Source organism: Sorex fumeus, unplaced genomic scaffold (assembly GCF_029834395.1).
Source record: "Sorex fumeus unplaced genomic scaffold, SorFum_2.1 ptg000018l, whole genome shotgun sequence".
Taxonomy (NCBI): domain Eukaryota; kingdom Metazoa; phylum Chordata; class Mammalia; order Eulipotyphla; family Soricidae; genus Sorex; species Sorex fumeus.
In genome coordinates, this window is record NW_026606075.1 from 11,831,273 (window position 1) to 11,850,401 (window position 19,129).

Here is a 19,129-nt window from a genome sequence, read left to right on the forward strand (position 1 = left end):
CTTTCTTTGCTTTTCCAAGAGTACATAGATAGATAGATAGATCTCTCTCTGCCCGGAGAGACAGAGGGAAAACAATATTCAAGCGAAGAAAAAAAACTATTTTTAAACTCCCTCCCGATGATGGAGGGTAAAATGCCAACACTTGAGAGTGTGCTGAAGAGTCAGTGCTTAGCAGCAAACCTGCGGCAATGACGCTGCCTGACGTTACCATTCCCACCACGACCGATTTCCAAATCTAACTCGCTGCAAACAGTCGCAGGAAGTGCGGACCCAGTCAGATCTGGAAAAGCAGCTTCTCAAAGCTAAATCTGGAGGGCTCAGAAGTGGAGGCACAGCTATCTCCCCCGAGCCCAACCGAGAGGCTCCTGCAGGGGAATTTCCATCTGCTTCACCCCTCTTTCTCCACGTGCCCTTCTCCCCTTCCCAGCCCCTCCGCCCCTTCGACGGCTTCCTCTGTTACCTGCTCTCTAAGCCTCGAGGCTCGGGTAGCTGTGCAGCCGAGAAGTCGGTCGGCCAGGAAGGGGTGCCAGCCGGACGAGCCCGCACTCGGATGCAGCGCGCTCCGCCCTCCTCCACGCGGTCGGGGAGCCCGGCTGCGAATCCCGCCGGCCGGCCCCGCCCACTCCTCGGCCGGCCACGCCCCCCGGGCCGAGGCTTTTTAGCCCTCGGCGGGCGCCGTCGTCGGCCGCCCACCGCCTGCGCCCGACCCTTTAGGCGCCGGTTGGGAGCGCGCAAGGGGCGCGCGCGAGGGGCGCGCGGCGGGTGGGCGGGCCTGGCGCGTCCCTGGCGTCGCGGGGCTCCGCTGCAGCGGCGCAGCCGACTTGGAGCCGAGTTGCCCTCTGCGCCGTCTTGCGCTCCCGGGCGGCCGCTGCCTTCGCGCTCCCGGGCGGTGCTGCGCAGCCTCTGCGGGACCCGGCGCGGGGCTGCCCGGCGAGCGCCGCCCCCGTCCCCCGGCGCGTGCAGCCCCCCGCGCCCCCGCGGCCGGGCGGTTCCGGGGGAGCCGCGGAGCAGACGGCGCTGCAGCATGTCTGCGCTCGAGTGGTACGCGCACAAGTCCCTGGGCGACGGCATCTTCTGGATCCAGGAACGCTTCTACGAGTCGGGCAACCGCGCCAACATCTGGCTGGTGCGCGGCTCCGAGCAGGACGTGGTGATCGACACGGGGCTGGGCTTGCGCAGCCTCCCCGAGTACCTGCACTCCGCGGGCCTCCTGCAGCAGGACCGCGAGGCCCAGGAGGACGCGGCGCGCCGGCCGCTGCTGGCCGTGGCCACCCACGTGCACTTCGACCACGCCGGGGGCCTCTACCAGTTCGACCGCGTGGCCGTGCACCACGCCGAGGCCGAGGCGCTGGCTCGCGGGGACAACTTTGAGACCGTGACCTGGCTGTCCGACAGGGAGGTGGTGCGGGCGCCCAGCCCGGGCTGGAGGGCCAGGCAGTTCCGAGTGCAGGCGGTGCAGCCCACCCTCATCCTGCAGGATGGTAATGGGCCCTGGCGGGCGCTCGCTTCTCCGCGTTCCGGGAGGGGATGGGGGCGCCGCCGGCCGCGGGGTGCATGTGGCAGACGCGCCCGCTCGCCCTTCCCTTGCTTGAGTGGGAGCCCACCCGAGCGGAGCCCGGTCCTGGGACCCGGACCGAGCGGGTCGGGTCGGCGCGGCGCCGGGGACCGCCCGCCGGCCCCACCCCCAAGTCAGTTTCCAGCGGCGGAGCCCGTAGTAGCAGCACTGCAGACTTGCTAGCTGCAGTCTGACACAGTTCCAGCCGCCTTTGCAGTTAAAAAAAAGTGCAAGTCATGGTCGGTGCTTTCGAGGACTGCCGACTTCATCAGTCCAGCCGTGGCGACCCCCGGCCCTGAGCAGTTCCCCACCTGTAGGTTTAGAAAGCCCGTTGAGAGCGGTGGCTTCAATCAGCTCTGGCATCCCTGCCTTCCCATTGAGATGCTAGTGTGGATGTTGCCTCACCGGGGGAAAAACCTCCGGGTGAATAATAAAATGTAGAAGCTGGTTCAGTCTTACAGGGTGTCAGATTTACTGGTCTGGCCTATGTGAAAGATATTAATCAGGAGCTTCTCTCTGGTGACAGTGAAGTGCGTGGACTGACGTACAAGCAGCCTTGGGGCCTCCCTTGCCCTCTTCTTGGTAGGGTGCAGTTGCAGAGAGAAACTAAGGAAATGAAATAAAAATGGTCCTTTCCCAGCCCCATGCCAGCGCTTTTATTTCACTGAACCAATTAGCCACATCAGCAATGTTTGCGTGTTTCCTTTATTAGAATATTCTGTAGATTTCATTTTATCCTCACTGCACAGTAGAAATGAGGTTACCCGACCCCAATGAAATGATTTTTTTCTGGAATATTCAGCAAGGTAACACAAAAGCTAGGATTGAAATCAAGGCACAGTGAACCAAAACATAACCATAAATAAATAATACCTAGTAGATGTGGAGACTCCAACTGCACTTCTCTCCGTCTTGAAGCCATTTTAATGACTATGAGAGCGTTCTCTTGGGTGGAAAATTCTCGTCAGATATAATTATTACTGACCAATACGACAAAACATTTCAGAAAAAATCTGTTTATTCCACAAGTTCTGTAGATAGTAATCATTTCAGATACAAAGACAAATTGTGATATTATGTATGTCACATCTCACACCGGAAGTCATTAAAGTTTTAAACCTAAAGATTAAAAAAAAAGACTTACATGGGGGTGGGGGTTTACATCATTTGACCATTTAGAAGAAAAGTACACAATTTAAATTTATTTCTTGATTAATATTTTGTAAGAATTAGGATTTCCTTGTAGCCAGTAGGTATGGAGATTAAATTCTGGCACACATACAAAAACACCTTTGCATTAATGTTTAAAACATATTTCAATTATGTAAATAACTACTTTCCCTCCTGCACCAGCAACAGATAGTGGTGGTGAGAGAATGATAGGATTTATTATTGTATAGGTGTGGATTTCAAGCAGGTCTGCAGATCATAGTCTGAGGACACATAGCCAGTTTTAAGGACAGCTAGGACTAGGAATCAGGTTTCCTAAGTCCCATTTGATAGTAGATTTCTAGCATTTTGGAGCTGCCAAGAGCTTGAAAGAAACTGTGTGGTGCCTTTAAGTTTTTGAAGGTGTGAAAAGAAAGCTGAATACTTACCAAACATTTTGAGCGTGTTAATACTGTGTTAGGTCAAAAGTTGTTTTTTATTAGAACCTGAATGCTTAGTATCTGATCCCCTCTCTTCTGGGGAATATTAATTTCCTGTCTTCTAAATGGTATGGTCTGCAAACTTGGCATTGTAATTTTAATGCCTTGGTAAAGGTAAAGGTAAAGGCCCTCCCGTTGATCTTCGATTTGCTCGAGCGGGCCCAGTAACGTCTCCATTGGAGACTTTGTTGTTACTGTGTCTGGCATATCGAATACTCTCGGTAGCTTGCCGGGCTCTCCAAGAGGGGCGGAGGAATCGAACTCGGGTCAGCCATGTTGGCCGCTTGTAAGGCGAACGCCCTACCCGCTGTGCTATCGCTCCCAGACACAGTAACAACAAAGTCTCCAATGGAGACGTTACTGGGCCCGCTCGAGCAATGCCTTGGTAAAAACAAAAAATATATTAAAACTCTTACACAGTACACACATGAGCAACATCTATTGGAAACAGTATCAAGTATCCATTTCACAAGGAGGCTGAAGTCATTCATTTTCCACATTTCATTTAGTGAATTAATGATCACTTGTCAAGCCACAGCATAAATCCATGCACTCTATCACTAAACCAAAAGTTGACTTCTAAAGAGGGATAAATAGAACCTAGAAAGAGCATCCTTCATTTTTGTTTAGCTTTGGGCTAGAAAGATCGTACAGGGGGTAGAAGACTTGCCTTTCACACGGCCAGCATGGGATGGATCCCTGGCAATCCAGATGTTCCCTGAGCTCACCAGTAGTGGTCCCTGAACTCAGAACCAGGAGTAAGCCCTGAGCACCATCAGGTATGGCTCAAAAATCAAAACCCAAATCCCCAAAACCTGTTGTGTTCATTTTTATAGAAAACCAACCTACTCAACTAATACTGTGTTCTCTTTAAAGAAGAACAATATAGGGCTGGAGTGATAGCAGAGCAGGTTGGGTGTTTGCCTTGCACACAGCCGACCTGGGTTTGATTCCCAGCATCCCAAATGCTCCCCCACCCCCAGCACCGCCAGGAGTAATTCCTGAGTGCAAAGCCAGGAGTAACCCCTGGTAACCCCTGTGCATCACTGAGTGTGACCCAAAAAGAAAAAAAAAGAACAATATAATGTATTTTAGATTGCTGCAGTATATTGTTCTCGAATGAAATATTTATAATGCCTATTTTTCCAACTATTTAAGTGATATTCGAGACAGATATTCTGGCTTCTTAGACACTTTGAAATGACTTTTATAGAATTACCAAGATATTATTAGAGCAGTTATTTCAGATGAACAACTTTGGAGGAAGATAAAAACAGGAATAGATTACAAAAATGTAGAAGATTGAACCCACAGCCCTAATAAAACTATTGTAATAGAATTAGTCTGTTTAAGTATGAATTTTGGTTGAGATATTGTACCGTGTAAGAGTGGTTACTTAGCAAGTTGGTCCAATACCAGCAGTATGAATCAAAAACCATGCAGTTTGCATTGCAGGCACGTTAAAAGGCTCAGGAAGTAGCAGTAACTTTTTTTTTAAGTGAGGGTAAAGAGTATTGCAGTACCCTTTATACCGTAATAAAAAATTGGTTGAAAGCCATTTAAGAAACTGTTAAGACTCTAAAATCCTATTCTCTAAGGGAACACCTCTCTCACTGTATTACTGTATCACTGTTATTCCATTGTTCATCGATTTGCTCGAACGGGGGCCAGTAACGTCTCCATTCGTCCCAGCCCTGAGATTTTAGCAGCCTCTCCTTACTTGTCTTTCCCAATGCTACCATATTGGAGGCTCTTTCTGTGTCAGGGGAATGAGACCCGTTATTGTTTACTGCTTTTGGCATATCAAATATGCCACAGGGAGCTTGTCAAGCTCTGCCGTGTGGGCAGGATACTCTCAGTAGCTCGCCGGGCTCTCCGAGGAACAGAAAATATATAGAAGAGAATACAAGCAAGTATGTTAAAACCAAACACATGTGTGCTGCTTTAGGTACTTTGATGGGCTAGACTATTAGTTCTCTGGGAAGAGTGAAACTTGGGGTTTCATGATTGAGGGATACTAAGAACTATTGAAGTGAAAATGAGAGGAATAGGTATTGTGTGTATACATATACATATGTAGTATATGTATACACACAATACCTATATATATACATATATAGTTTATATATTACATGTGTATTATATGATACATTGTATGATATATATGACCCATAGGTGATATATGGTATATATTGTATTATGTGATATATTCTTATATAAAATAAGAACTATTACCTGAAAATAAGCATTATGTGTGTAGACATATACATATATAGTTTATATATTACATGTGTACTATATAATATCTATTAATGAAGGAAATGTAGAAGTGTTTCTATATATGTATATTTGTGTGTAAGTATACAAAACTGGTTTTATATGTATTTTTTATATGTATATATGTATATTTGTATACTTACACCAAATATACCACAGTACTGAGTTAATATTTGCTTTAACATAAACACTATTTTATTTCTAAGTGCTATTGAAATTAGTTTTTATTGAAAATGTTCTAGTTTATATAATGTGGCCACAGTAGTATTAAATGTTATGAAACTGACGTATGAAGATTCTGCACACCACCACTGAAGTCCACCAGCACCCTCCACATCCTGGTGTAGCGCTGGTCCCATCTTCATTCCCTTTTCCCCTTACTCTGCTGTTCAATTGTGAGTTTCTAATCCACTACCAGTGGTCACGCTATACATTTTAAGTAACTTTATCCTGTGTGCCACAACATACAAACCACATTTTTAGCAGGAGAGCCAGTTTTAATTATTTTTTAGTAATGGTTCTAAGGGCTGGAGTGATAGCCTAGCAGTAGGGCGTTTGCCTTGCACGCGGCCGACCCGACCAACCTGGGTTCGATTCCTCCGCCCCTCTCAGAGAGCCCAGCAAGCTACCAAGAGTATCTCCCCCGCACGGCAGTGCCTGGCAAGCTACCCGTGGCGTATTAGGTTTGCCAAACTCAGTAACAACAAGTCTCACAATGGAGACGTTACTGGTCCCGCTGGAGCAAATATCGATGAACAATGGGAGGACAGTGCTACAATGATTCCAAGAAAAGCTATTTTACCACCTTTTGGGCAATGTACAGAAAGTATTTAGGATACAAGCTATTGCACCCCTGAGATTGATTCTACTTGGTCATGGTGTATGATCTTGGTATATTGTTGGACTCAGTTTACTAAAATTTGTTGAGGATCTTTGTGTCTGTGTTCATCAGAGATGTAGGTCTATAGTTTGACTTTTTCATGAAATCTGTCTGGTGTTGGTATCAGAATGATGTTTGCCTCATAGGAGCTATTTGGGAGAATTCCTGTTTCTTCAGCTTTCTGAAAGATCTTGAAAAGGACCAGGAGTAGGTCTTTGAAGATTTGGAAGAAACTCACTAGTGAACCTTTCTGGGCTTGGGCTTTTGCTTGAGGCAAGACAGAGCAGAAACTAAGTACAGGAACTCAGAGCAACAATAGTAGTATTGCATCGTATTGTACACAGTCTCCTCAAGCCTGAATTCCAACAGGGTGACAGAATGGGGAAAAATATATTATTCACTAAAGCATCATTCATAAACTGCTGAAATGAAACTTTTGTGGTCAAGTAAGTTTCTGAAATTGTCAACCACAACTCCCTAATGCATATATCCATAATGTACATTGGCATAAAAACCTCTTAAGAAGTCTGCAAAATTTTCTTCGATGCAGGAGTTTCCAAATTTATTTGACTGCAGATTCTCCTTTTCTATGTACCAAAGCAACCCATGGAAATAACTTTCTACAACAATCACTTGGGCATACATTCATCTAGCAAACACTAAAGATAAAGGCCCCGTATTCACTCATCCTTAAGAAACAGGCATTTGTGGGATAACAGACATCAAGTAAGTGTCATCCTGCCCAACCTCGTTGAACCCATCATGTCCTCTTCCTAGTGTGGAAGTCAAGGGTACAGCTTATTTATCTGCAATCTCTGTTTTCATTGGCAGGGGATGTCATCAACCTCGGCGACCGGCAGCTCACTGTCATGCACATGCCCGGGCACTCCAGGGGCAGCATTTGCTTACATGACAAAGACCGGAAGATTCTCTTCAGTGGAGATGTTGTGTATGATGGCTCTCTAATTGACTGGCTCCCCTACAGCAGGATAAATGACTATGTTGGAACCTGTGAAAGGCTGATAGAATTAGTAGACAGAGGTCTTGTTGAGAAAGTGCTTCCCGGGCACTTCAATACCTTTGGTGCTGAAAGGCTTTTCCGGTTGGCTTCTAACTATATTTCAAAAGCTGGAATATGTCACAAAGTCTCTACTTTTGCCGTGCGATCTCTTGCAAGTTTAGCTCTTCGTGTGACAAATTCTAGGACCTCGCCCTAGGATCTCTGTGATAATCTATTTTGATTCACTCTCTAAGTTCTCTCTCTAAATCGAGTTCATTTGTGCTGTTTAAAAATGATTCCTTCTCACCATCTCAACAAGTGCTTTTATTCCACTCTCATATCTTACGGAAAAGAGAAATTGAGAAAGCCAAAAATAGAAGTTCTTAGTTTATATATATTTTTTTCTTCCAAATAGGGAACCTCATCAAAAGCTTATTAGTTGCCAAAGTTGTCATCTTGTATCGTTTGCTCTAGAAAGGATGTGAAAGTTGGTCGAAAGGGGAAGCAAGCAGGTGTTTTACAGTAAGAGCAACTGTCCTTGCTTCACATCTGTCTATTTCCTAGATGACACTGGTAAATCACACATAGTTATATGTTTATACTACAAAGTTGGTATTTTTAAGTATATTATTTAAGAATGAAGGTTTTGGGGTTTAAACTACAATAAAGCTCAGTACAAGAATATAAACAAAACATTTAAAATGAGAACGAAAATGTTCTATTGTTATGGTATTGCACTTTTTTATGCCTAATTTTATTTATTCTTAATATTATAGCATTGTTGTGTAATTTTGCTTACAAAAAGTACAGTGTTTTGTTATATTGCAAAGCTTTAAATATAAATTGCAGAGTGCATCAGTAAAAATTGCTATATCTTGTTATTATGTAAGTGTAATATTTTCATTACAGTCATAAAAGTGAAATTCAGATGTCAGTAACTTCATTATAAATTGTCAGATTCCTTAAAAGGACACTGTCAGGCAAACCTGAAAATATACACATTCAAAATAATTTTTTATTATATCCTATTTTAATATCAACAGCTATAATAAGCAGCTTTTCTTGTTTAATAGCTTCATTATCTGTCATTTCGTAGCATCAAAACAACTGTAATGATCTACAACATCCTGCTGTAACTGTTCTTTTAACATACAGAAGGCTTTTCAGATTAATTTCAAAATGAGCAGTCGATATTGACTTCAAGCAAGTCACCTTTTTTATCCTGATTCACAACACCTGTTCTTGTTCAGTATCCTTTGTCTTGAATGAAAAGAGGTCTACATTTGTAAAGTTAGAGGAAAGGTGATCCTGCTGTTCAGTAAAATGTTTTGCTTTGGTGCTCTTAATAATTTACTACAAAGCCTTTTGAAACATGTGATAAAGGTTTCTAAAAGTTATTTCAAAGTCCTTATTATTGACATTTCTAAACTGAGATATCTTTGGAAATCAGATTTTTTATTAGGAAGATCCAGCTAAATTGCATTTCTTAAAAATCATAGAATTTCATCTACCTTATACTTAACCAGGTTCTTCTATTCATCCAGCAGATACTATTCATTCAGGACATACACACATACGTATACATATGCATGCATTAAGTCACACACACATACATGTACAGCATTGTATTGAACACTGTAGAAGTCAGCTTATATCCTAGCTGGAAGTACAAGGCAAACAAAATATCAGTAATAAATACAGGTTGACAATACAAATTATACATGTCAGGGACATAAATGGTGGTGTAAAGTTTGGTTACTGAAAAGTTCCCGAAGGAGGAGTCTTTCATCAGATTCGCAAGGATGATTTGTTAGATGGTTAGTAAGATCCGGAATAGGTGTGGAAGCATTTGTCTTGCTTGAGCAGATTATGCCTTGTGACAATTTAAATTTTTCAGGTACCTTCGATCTTCCAGATACCAAGTAGTTAGTTAGCAGGAAAAAACCCGTGTTTGTGATTGTATGTAAACTGTACTGCACATGCACCACATGTACCTTTACTTAAATTTGACAAAGAGGTCATGATTGTTTAAATGTAAAATTTCATGGGAATTTCTCTGTGATTGTTATTTAAGGCAATCTATTTCAACTGATAGTGCACGATCAAGAATACAAATTTGGTTCAGGGCAACTACAAATAATCACATAATGAGCCTTAAATATAGTCATTATTTTTATATCAGTAGCACAAAGGAAAAAAAAAACCAAAAGTCCTTAACCATTGGTCATTTCGTCATGCTTTAGGAGTTTGCTGTTTTAATCAGGGTATAGTAGAGACTGATTTTTCTTAGGAAATATTTAAACTTTATGTAGGGTTTCCTTAAAATGAGATTTTTCAAAACACATCCTTTTTTTTTATAATTTTCAATTTTCCTTCAGCTTTTCAAATTGTACCAAAACGTGAGATTATACTGTATTTTGCTATTGCTACTATGCGGAAAAGTCATGGAAAGGATCTGTTATTTAGTGCCCATGCTATGCATTCTAAAATATACATTCTTTAATCCTGGCCCCAGTGCCAAGAAAAGTATTGATGAACCTCACGCAGTATAACTTTGGACAAAGCTGGTAATTGAACACAAACCTTCCTGTCACCCCCAACAGTGCTCCTTCTCGTATTCTTGCACAAGAACATAAAATTGGCAAAGTGTATTTTCACTTTCCAAGATGCCACAGGTGCCAAGAATAATTCAAAAGATGTTAAGGCATAATAGCATATTTTACAAAATAGCTTTAAGAAAATATATTTTCACCCTGACAGTGACCCTTGTTGTAATTTATAGTTTGGGGCAATAATAGTATTTGAGTATAATTCATAGTTGTCAGATGTTGTGGGACATTTAAAAATATCTTATATGATTTATAACTGAAGCTTTGGGAATTCTTTTTCCTTATTTGGTATTTGCTTTTAACTAAGAAGCCTAAAATGAAAACTTTGTATGTTATCTTGGTATAATGGTTATGTGTAATTGTTTGTACATGAATAGTAATATGAATGTGATATGCACAAATTGTCCTGTTACAGTTTTTAATAAATGTAAACATTTGTGTGATTATTAAAGTGGAAGTTTTATTTCAATCTATCAGTACTTTTTATAATATTAGTAAATTCTTCAATCTCTTGCAAGGCTATTTCATATATAAGTTACAGTTTCTGAGATGCCTTTGATTCTTTATTCAAAATAGAATCTTGAAACCCCCAAATACCCTCTAGGCCCTTACTAATGAAATAAATATGGCACTTCTAGTTAAATAAATTTATTTTTAATTTATTAAAATTTAATAGTTATGGGGCTGGAGTGATAGCACAGCGGGTAGGGCATTTGCCCTACACACAGCAGACCCGGGTTCGATTCCCAGCATCCCATATGGTCCCCCAAGCACCACCAGGAGTAATTCCTGAGTGAAGAGCCAGGAGTAACCTCTGTGCATCGCTGGGTGTGACCTCCCCCAAAATAAAGCAAAAAATAAAATTTTATAGTTAAATATGACATAGAAGATGCCATATTTAAATTAACTGTCTTAATTTCTCCCTAAAATGGTACATGAATTCTCAAATAAATTGGCTTCTCACGTAATCTTCATGTATATGTAGTAACAATAATATCAAACATAACTGGTATGTGTCGCTCCTACTAATCTGTCTTTTATAATTTTAATTCACAGACCCAGACACAAACCTGAGAGGATAGGGGAATGTCATAAATTAACCCTCTAGGCCCTTACTGGTAAAATATGGCATTTCTAGTTAAATAAATTTAATTTAAATTTATTAAAATTTAATAGTTAAATAAATATGGCATAGAAGATGAAGACTTCAGTGCTGGAGAATCAGTGCAGTGGGCAGGGCACTTTTCATTCAAGTGGTTGGGTTTAATCTTTGGCATCAAGCCTCACCAGGAGTTATTCCTGAGCAGAGAGCTAGAAGGAAGCCCTACACACTACTGGGTGTTGCCCCACAACCAAAACAAAACGAAGTTTGTATTTTGGTAACAAGATGTACTAGTTCATATGTATGTTTTATATATATGTGTGTGTGTGTGCATATATATGTGTGTGTATATGTGTGTGTGTATATATATATAATATATATATAAAATGTATGTGTGTATGGGCTGGAGCGATAGCACAGCAGTAGGGTGCTTGCCTTGCATGCGGCCAGCCCGGCTGACCCGAGTTTGATTCCTCCACCCCTCTCAGAGTATCCCACCTGCAAGGTAAAGCCTGGCAAGCTACCCGTGACATATTCAATATGTCAGACACAGTAACAACAAGTCTCACAATGGAGACGTTACTGGGTCCACTCAAGCAAATCAATGAACAACAATGAACAATGGGAGGACAGTGCTACAGTGCACATAGAGTACACATACCAATATGTGTGTATATATAATATATATATACCAATTATTGATGTGGGGAAAAGCTACTTCCTAACAAAAAAATTGATTCATAACAAATGTGAAAAACAAACATGTATACTAAATGAAAAACACCCTTTAAGATATTCTTAGAAAAAAATCAAAATATGTAAATTTAAATATCTTAGAATACAAGTATTTGGAAGTTTGCTTCCTTTTTGAAGCAAACTATAGTCTGCAGCATTTGTCAATTACTTGATGACATTTTTTAAACAACATTTTTTCACGTTTAAAAAATGATTTTTATTATACAAGTTGTATATATTCTAATTTAACTTTTAAGTTCTTCTATGACATTTCCCCTATCCTCTTAGGGATTGGGGGGGGGCTGGAGTAATAGCACAGCGGGTAGGGTGTTTGCCTTGCATGTGGCCAACCTGGGTTCGATTCCCAGCATCCCATATAGTCCCCTGAGCATCGCCATGGGTAATTCCTGAGTGCAGAGCCAGGAGTAGCCCCTGTGCATCGCTGGGTGTGACCCAAAAAGGAAAAAAAAGAAAAAGAAAGACAAGGGATTTGGACTAGGATTGATGAGAGTGACTTGGTAATGGGTACTAATGAAAAATCAGGGTTATTTGAATAGATTTGCTTAAACAAATTGCTCTTCCTATCATCTCCAGTCATAGCAATGTTCTTCATTTCCATGTATGAAAGGAATTCCCTCCCTTCATCCCTCTCTCCCTCCCTTCTTGTCAACTTGGATGGGAAAAATATATACCTTAAGTGTATTTTTGTTCCTAGTAGCTAAATGCAATTTCTACATTGTGTATCCCACTGTATAACTTGTTATACTGGTTCCAGCTTCAGTGTTGAGCTGAAATTTGGTTTGAGTACTTCTCACTAGCTCCCACACTGTTACTACAATCCCACCTCCGTGGACCAAGTATTGCCCAAATTATTACAGTCATTAAAATCGAACTGGGCGTGGGCATGTGGCCCAGCGGCAGAGCATATGCTTCCGGGTATATGACGGGTTGTTTCCCAGCACAGCAGCGAATTCCACCACCACCGCCAATGAGTCTCCTGCCTTTTGCCTTGGCTTCTTAGAAGGTGTCCGGAGTGAACTTTTAAGATGCAGAAGGCACATTTAGAGTTCAGGTGCATGCCCTGCACGTGTGACATCTTGGGTTTAAGCCCGAAAAGCAAAATAAATAAATATATTTTATTGGCTATATATCTCCCTTCATTCTCAAACACTTTTATCATTTAAAGAAAAGCTTAAATCTAATGATGCTCTCTATTTTTACAACACCATTTACCTCTTTACAACTATGATCTTCTCCATCACTGTCCCAATTTACTCAGTTATCCCTATTTGACTTCTTGCTGTCAGAACAGGAAAAACATGTTTAAGGGAGTTTCTCAGTCATTATATTACAAATATATATATATGTATATATATGTATATAATGATTGAGGAACAATGCATCAGAAGCCTATTCTCGGCCAATCTTTCCTCTAGGCCAAAATAGATCAATAATGAGACTATTCCAAGTGATTGACCTCTTTGGGGAGGGAACAACCAGCAGTGCTCAGGTCTTACTCCTGGGTATGTGCTCAGAGGTCAGTCCTGGCAGTGCTCAGGGGACCACATGTGGTGCCAAGCATCAAACTGGATCAACCTCATGCAAATCTAATACTTTACCCTCTGTACTGTCCCACTAGCTAGCTACAGCTGATAACATAGTTTAGGTTGCCCCATAGAATAGCAAAACAAAGTGATCACTGGTAATGATGAAAAGAGTTGTATCATAACTACAACTGCTCATGTTTACAGTTCTGCCAAACAACTTTTTTTTTTTTTGGTGCTTTTGGATCACATTCAGCAGATGCTCAGGGGTTATTCCTGGCTCTGCACTCAGGAATTACTCCTGGCGGTGCTTGGGGGACCATATGGGATCCCAGGGATCAATCCCTGGTCTTCGTGCAAGGCAAATGCCCAACCCACTGTACTATCACTCCAGCCCTTCTGCCATATAATTAGCTTTGATTTCGCACCTTTCACAGATGCCTGGAATATCAAAGAGTTATCCTATGCCTAGCCTATTAAAATACCATCATCTTGATGTTTTTCAAGTGTGCCTCTTATTTTTCATTTCTTTATTCTTCTGCTTATTGCTGGGTTCTTTCATATTGTACATGGATTACTGCTTACTCCCTAGCATCTCTCTAATCCTGGGCAGTAACCAATTCCAAATCATTTAATACTTATACATGTATTTACTGACGGTTTTAAACAAATGTTCAATGAAGCATGCTGCAAAAGGAAGAAAAGCTGAGTTGTTCTTTTTGGGGCTGGACAAATAGCAAAGTGGTACGGCATTTGCCTTGCACGTGGCTGACCTGGGTTCGATTCCTCTGTGTTTCTCGGAGAGCCCGGCAAGCTACCGAGAGAATCTCGCCCACATGCAAAGCCTGGCAAGCTACCTGTAAAGTATTTGATACGCCACAGTGCTACTACAGATTTATATCAAAATAACAGCAATATCTTGAGTACATTACTCTCTCTCTCTCTCTCTCACTCTCTCCCCCTCCACACCTTAAAAACTCTCCAAGTAAAATCTATTTGTTTCAAAAAGAAATACAGAAATAATCAAATTTAGTTTTCTGTAACATAATTATCCACATGTTTGTCATTATTAGATATATTTGCAGTTCTACTTACCAGTCAAATCATTTGGGAGAAAAGAAGTTAAAAAAAAAAAAGGAGGGGGGAGGGGGCAGAGCCATAGTGCAGAGGGTAGGGCATTTTGTCTTACACGCAGCTGACCCAGGTTCGATCTCTGGCACCCACATGGTTCCCTGAGCACCGCCAGGAATAATTCCTGAGTGCAGAGCCTAGAGGAACCCCTGAGCATGGCCAGGTGTGACCCAAAAAAGATGGGGATAAAAAATCCAAAAACCAATGTGAAGAAGAAACTTCAAGTCCTTTTCAGAACTTTTTGTTAAATATCTTGAGTCAGAATTACTTCCATTCTATCCACATCCAAATTTGTGTGTCCACATGAGAAAATGCTCTAAATAATTAATCATCAGGGAGATGCAGATCAAAACAACAATGAGATACTATCTCACACCACAGAGACTGGCCCACATCCACAAGAACAAAAGCAACTGGTGCAGAAGCAGATGTGGCGAGAAAGGGAACCTCCTTCACTGCTGGTGGGAATGCCGACTGGTTCAGCCCTTTTGGAAAACAGTATGGACTATTTTCAAAAAATTAGAAATTGAGCTCCCATTTGCCCCAGCAATACCACTCCTGGGAATATATCCCAGAGAGGCAAAAAAGTATAGTCGAAGTGACATCTGCACTTGTTGGTTCATTGCAGCAATCTTTACAATAGCCAGAATCTGGAAAAAACCTGAGTGCCCGAGAACAGATGACTGGTTAAAGAAACTTTGGTACATCTACACAGTGGAGTACTATGTAGCTGTTAGAAAAGATGAAGTCATGAAATTTACATACAAGTGGTACTAAGCGGAAAGTATTATGCTAAAGGAAATGAGTCAGAAAGAGAGGGATAGACATAAAATTATTGCATTCATCTGGGGGACATAAAGTAACAAAATAGGAAACTAACACCCAAGAGTGGCTGAGATCAGTACCAGGAGGTTTACTCTATGGCTTGGAGGCCAGTCGCACATTCTAGGGGTAAAGGCAGCTCAGATAGAGAAGGGAGCACCAAATAAAGGGTGTTGGGAAGATCCTCCCAGGATGGGAGATGCAGGTGACAGTAGACTATAGACCGAACATGATTGCCACTCAATGCCTCTTTTGCAAACCACAGCACCCAAAAGGAGAGAGAGAACAAAAGGGAATGCCCTGCCACAGAGGCAGGGTGGGATGGGGAGATGGGGTGTGGAAGGGATACTAGGATCATTGGTGGTGGAGAATGGGCACTGGTGGAGGGATGGGTATTCGATCATTGTATAACTGAAACCCAAGCACAAAAATTTGTAAGTCTACAACTGTACCTCATGGTGTTTCACTAATAAAAATTTTAAAAAAGAGACAAAATTGTGTGTCCAAAACTTGAAACATAAGGAATTGCAGGACAGAGATAATGAGATTATCACATTTTTTTTTTTTGCTTTTTGTCTCACACCCAACGATGCCAGGGATTACTCCAGGCTCTGTACTGAGGAATTACTCCTGGCAGTGCTGGGGGACCATATGGGATGCTGGGGATCAAACCCAGGTTGGCCATGTGCAAGGCAAACGCCCTACCCACTATGCTATTGCTCCAGCCCCATTTATCATAATTAATATATATATCAGTATATCAGCAAGGGGCTGGTTGATTCCCAGCATCCCATATGGTCCCCCAAGCACCTTCAGAGTAATTCTTGAGTGCATGAGCCAAGAGTAACCTCTGAGCATCACTGGGTGTGATCCAAAAAGAAAAAAACAAAAACAAAAACAAAAGAAAAATCAAGATCAGTTCTGGTAGCAGAACAGAAGGGAAGGGAGCTCCTTCCTGGCTATTTTGAAGCTATTTTGTTTATTAAAATGCAAATAATAATAACCCAAACAACCCCAGATGTTCTGCACTGTAATTCATGTCAGTTCTTCTTTTCCACAGAGCCACCCTCAGTGGTGCCAGGGAAGGGGTGTATGAGACGACGCCTGGCTCCCATTGCCCTGGGCTCCTACAGTGTTGCTGATGGAAGTCAGGTGGCTCCAGGCCTCAAACTTGGGTCTCGCACGTGGCAGGCAGTGCTCTGTCTCTTGAGGCATATCACCAGCTGTTCAACTACGGAACATTTACAAGATCCATATTCCTGAAATATTATAGAAAAATAAGCAAATGAATATATAGCACTGTAGCTCTGTCCTCCCATTGTTCATCGAGTTGCTCGAGTGGGCACCAGTAATGTCTCCATTGTGAGGCTTGTTGTTACTGTTTTTGGCATATCGAATACGTCAAGGGCAGTTAGCCAGCTCTCATGTCGAGGCGGGATACTCTCGGTAGCTTGCCGGGCTCTCTGAGAGGGACAGAGGAATTGTATCCAGTGGGCCGTGTGCAAGGCAAACGCCATTCCCACTGTGCTATTTCTCCATCCAAATGAATGTATACTTTAAATTTCCCCCCTGGTTTTTGGACCACACTCAGCAGTGCTTACTCCTGACTCTGAGGCCAGGGGTCACTTCAGGCAGTGCTCAAGAGATCATGTAGGGTACCAGAGAAAGAAAATAGAGCTGGAGGTCTGGGAAAAATGACAAAGCGCTGTTAGAAACCCAATTCTTCCTTTCGTCACCCTTAGTGACATGGGCACTCACTGCTTTTCTTCAGTGTTTCCAAGTTTCCTTGTGGCATCTCTGCAGTCCCTCAGATGGATCCCACTCTTTGTTGTGCGTGGCACAGACCGAAAAGCGGAAGCTTGAGCATCACTGACTAATTTAGCCTGTTTCAAAAGGCTCAGTGTCCTCCCTCGAATCTTATTGGTCGTCTCTCAGGCCTCTCCAGATAAACTGAGTCTGCAGGTACAGCGGTGAGGGCCGCAGAACAAGTTGTGATAGGGGCTGTGGCTAGTTAAAGTAGGCGTGGTCCGTAAGTTTGTGAATTGTTCGGGGTGAAGACGTGAAGCAGGCCTCATTCTGGGATTGTAGTGTTAACTATTCATTCCCACCTTTACTTCCTCCTCAAAAAATAAAGACACTACACACACACATGCGTGCCCAGTGTGACTTAAAAAGATAGTTGACAAAAAATTGATGGCTGCATTGATCTTTTCCCTTGTTATGTTTATCGATTCCTATCAGTAAGTAAACCAGATCCAGGAAGAGAAGAGTGCAGTCTTCTGCCCCCGCGCCTGACTGTCCTCACTCGCCGGGCCCCTTGGAGGGGAGCGGGTTGAGCTTTCCTCCCCGCCCTGACCAGGGCTCCAGCAGCCGAAGACCTCCAGGACCAGCCACCACCATGCTGAGACCACTCTCCGCACACATGAAGGTACTGGCAGAGGGACAAAGTCACGCGGGTTCCGGGGCCGAGATCTCCAAGCCTACTCGGATTTGGGCCGAGCATCCTCCACCCAGATCCTCCAAATTCCAGTAGGCGGGGGTCACACCCACCAACTGGCCCCCTGGCACCGTCTAATCCCATCAGCGGCCAAGACTCTGAGACTATAAAAACCTGCTCCCGGAACATCTTATTATGACATCTCATTCCTACTTTGACAAACTGGCAGGCTACCGAATGTAGCCTGCCCACAGGGCAGAGTCTGGCAAACTCCCTGTGGCGTACCCAATATGCCAAATACCAGTAACAATGATGGGTCTCATTCTCCTAAAGAGCCTTGAATATAATCTCAGGGTTAGGATGAAGGAGACGTTACTGGGGCCTGCTCGAGGCAATCGACGAATAACAGGATGATTTGTGATTTGTGATTTTGTGATCAGTAAGTTCAGAGCTGGATGGGAGGACACGGAGGGCAATACATGTTAAAATTGGTCTTTTGATGCTCTTGTTTTTCTAAGTTTGGTAAAACCAGTTCCCCAAAGGAATTTGCCTGATGATTCCCTGTTGGTTCATAGATCTATAATTTCACTTTCTTATTGTTCACCTGCTCATCCCTGCTACTCAATTTTCGCCTCTACTTCTTTAATCACAGTAATGCTTCTTAGAATTTGCCTCTTCAATAGATTTTTGAATGGCAGAGGAAGTCTAGAAAATTCTCTTAGGAAAATTTTTTAGCAAGAAGCAAAAATTTTTCAGCTTTTTCTGGGAGGGAGGGGTAGGTACACCCAGCAGTGCTCATGGCTTACTCCTAAATGCACTCAGGGAACAATCTTGGTGGTGCAGGGGGACCTTATGTGGTACCAGGGATCAAATCCAGAATGACCACATGCAAGACTAGTGCTTTACCCCACTGTACTATTTCTCTGGCCCCAAATTGTTCAGATTTAAACTGGGAGTGTTAATGTTAAAAGGACAAGATTTTTTAAAAAATTTGAATAATACATGTTATAGTTTGGTTTCCTTTTAATAAAAAAATCTGAAGATATAGCATTTGAATATTTGTATTTCAATATAGCACTAATTTCTGGGCCTGAACAATAATCTTTTTAAGATAAGATTTAATTTTTCCAATTTGTTACAGTTCTCTGATTTAATGCATTATATCCAGACTTCTTCACTCATTTAAAAAATCTGCCTAAAAAAAAAAGAAAAAAAGAAAAAAAGAAAAAATCTGCCTTAGGGATTGGATCGATAGCACAGTGGGTAGGGCGTTTGCCTTTCACGTGGCCAATCCAGGTTCTATTCCCAGAATCCCATATGGTCCCTGAGCACTGCCAGAAGTAATTCCTGAGTGCAGAGCCAGGAGTGATCCCTGTGCATCGCCAGGT

General features: G+C 42.4%; 1 protein-coding gene across 1 annotated transcript; it reads left to right on the forward strand.

The window, feature by feature from the left end:
* The first annotated feature begins 1,021 nt into the window (after nt 1-1,021).
* On the forward strand, nt 1,022-7,647 carry MBLAC2 (metallo-beta-lactamase domain containing 2). The gene is made up of 2 exons (XM_056112431.1): nt 1,022-1,481; nt 7,193-7,647. Exons 1-2 carry the CDS (start codon nt 1,025-1,027, stop codon nt 7,576-7,578), a joined length of 843 nt encoding a protein of 280 aa, XP_055968406.1. The 5' UTR covers nt 1,022-1,024; the 3' UTR covers nt 7,579-7,647.
* Nucleotides 7,648-19,129: the final 11,482 nt, after the last annotated feature.

Coding starts and splice junctions, on each gene's coding strand:
- MBLAC2 (XM_056112431.1), top strand. CDS start 1,025: ATGTCTGCGCTCGAGTGGTACGCGCACAAGTCCCTGGGCGACGGCATC. Junction 1,482..7,192: donor CACCCTCATCCTGCAGGATG/GTAATGGGCCCT, acceptor TTTCATTGGCAG/GGGATGTCATCAACCTCGGC.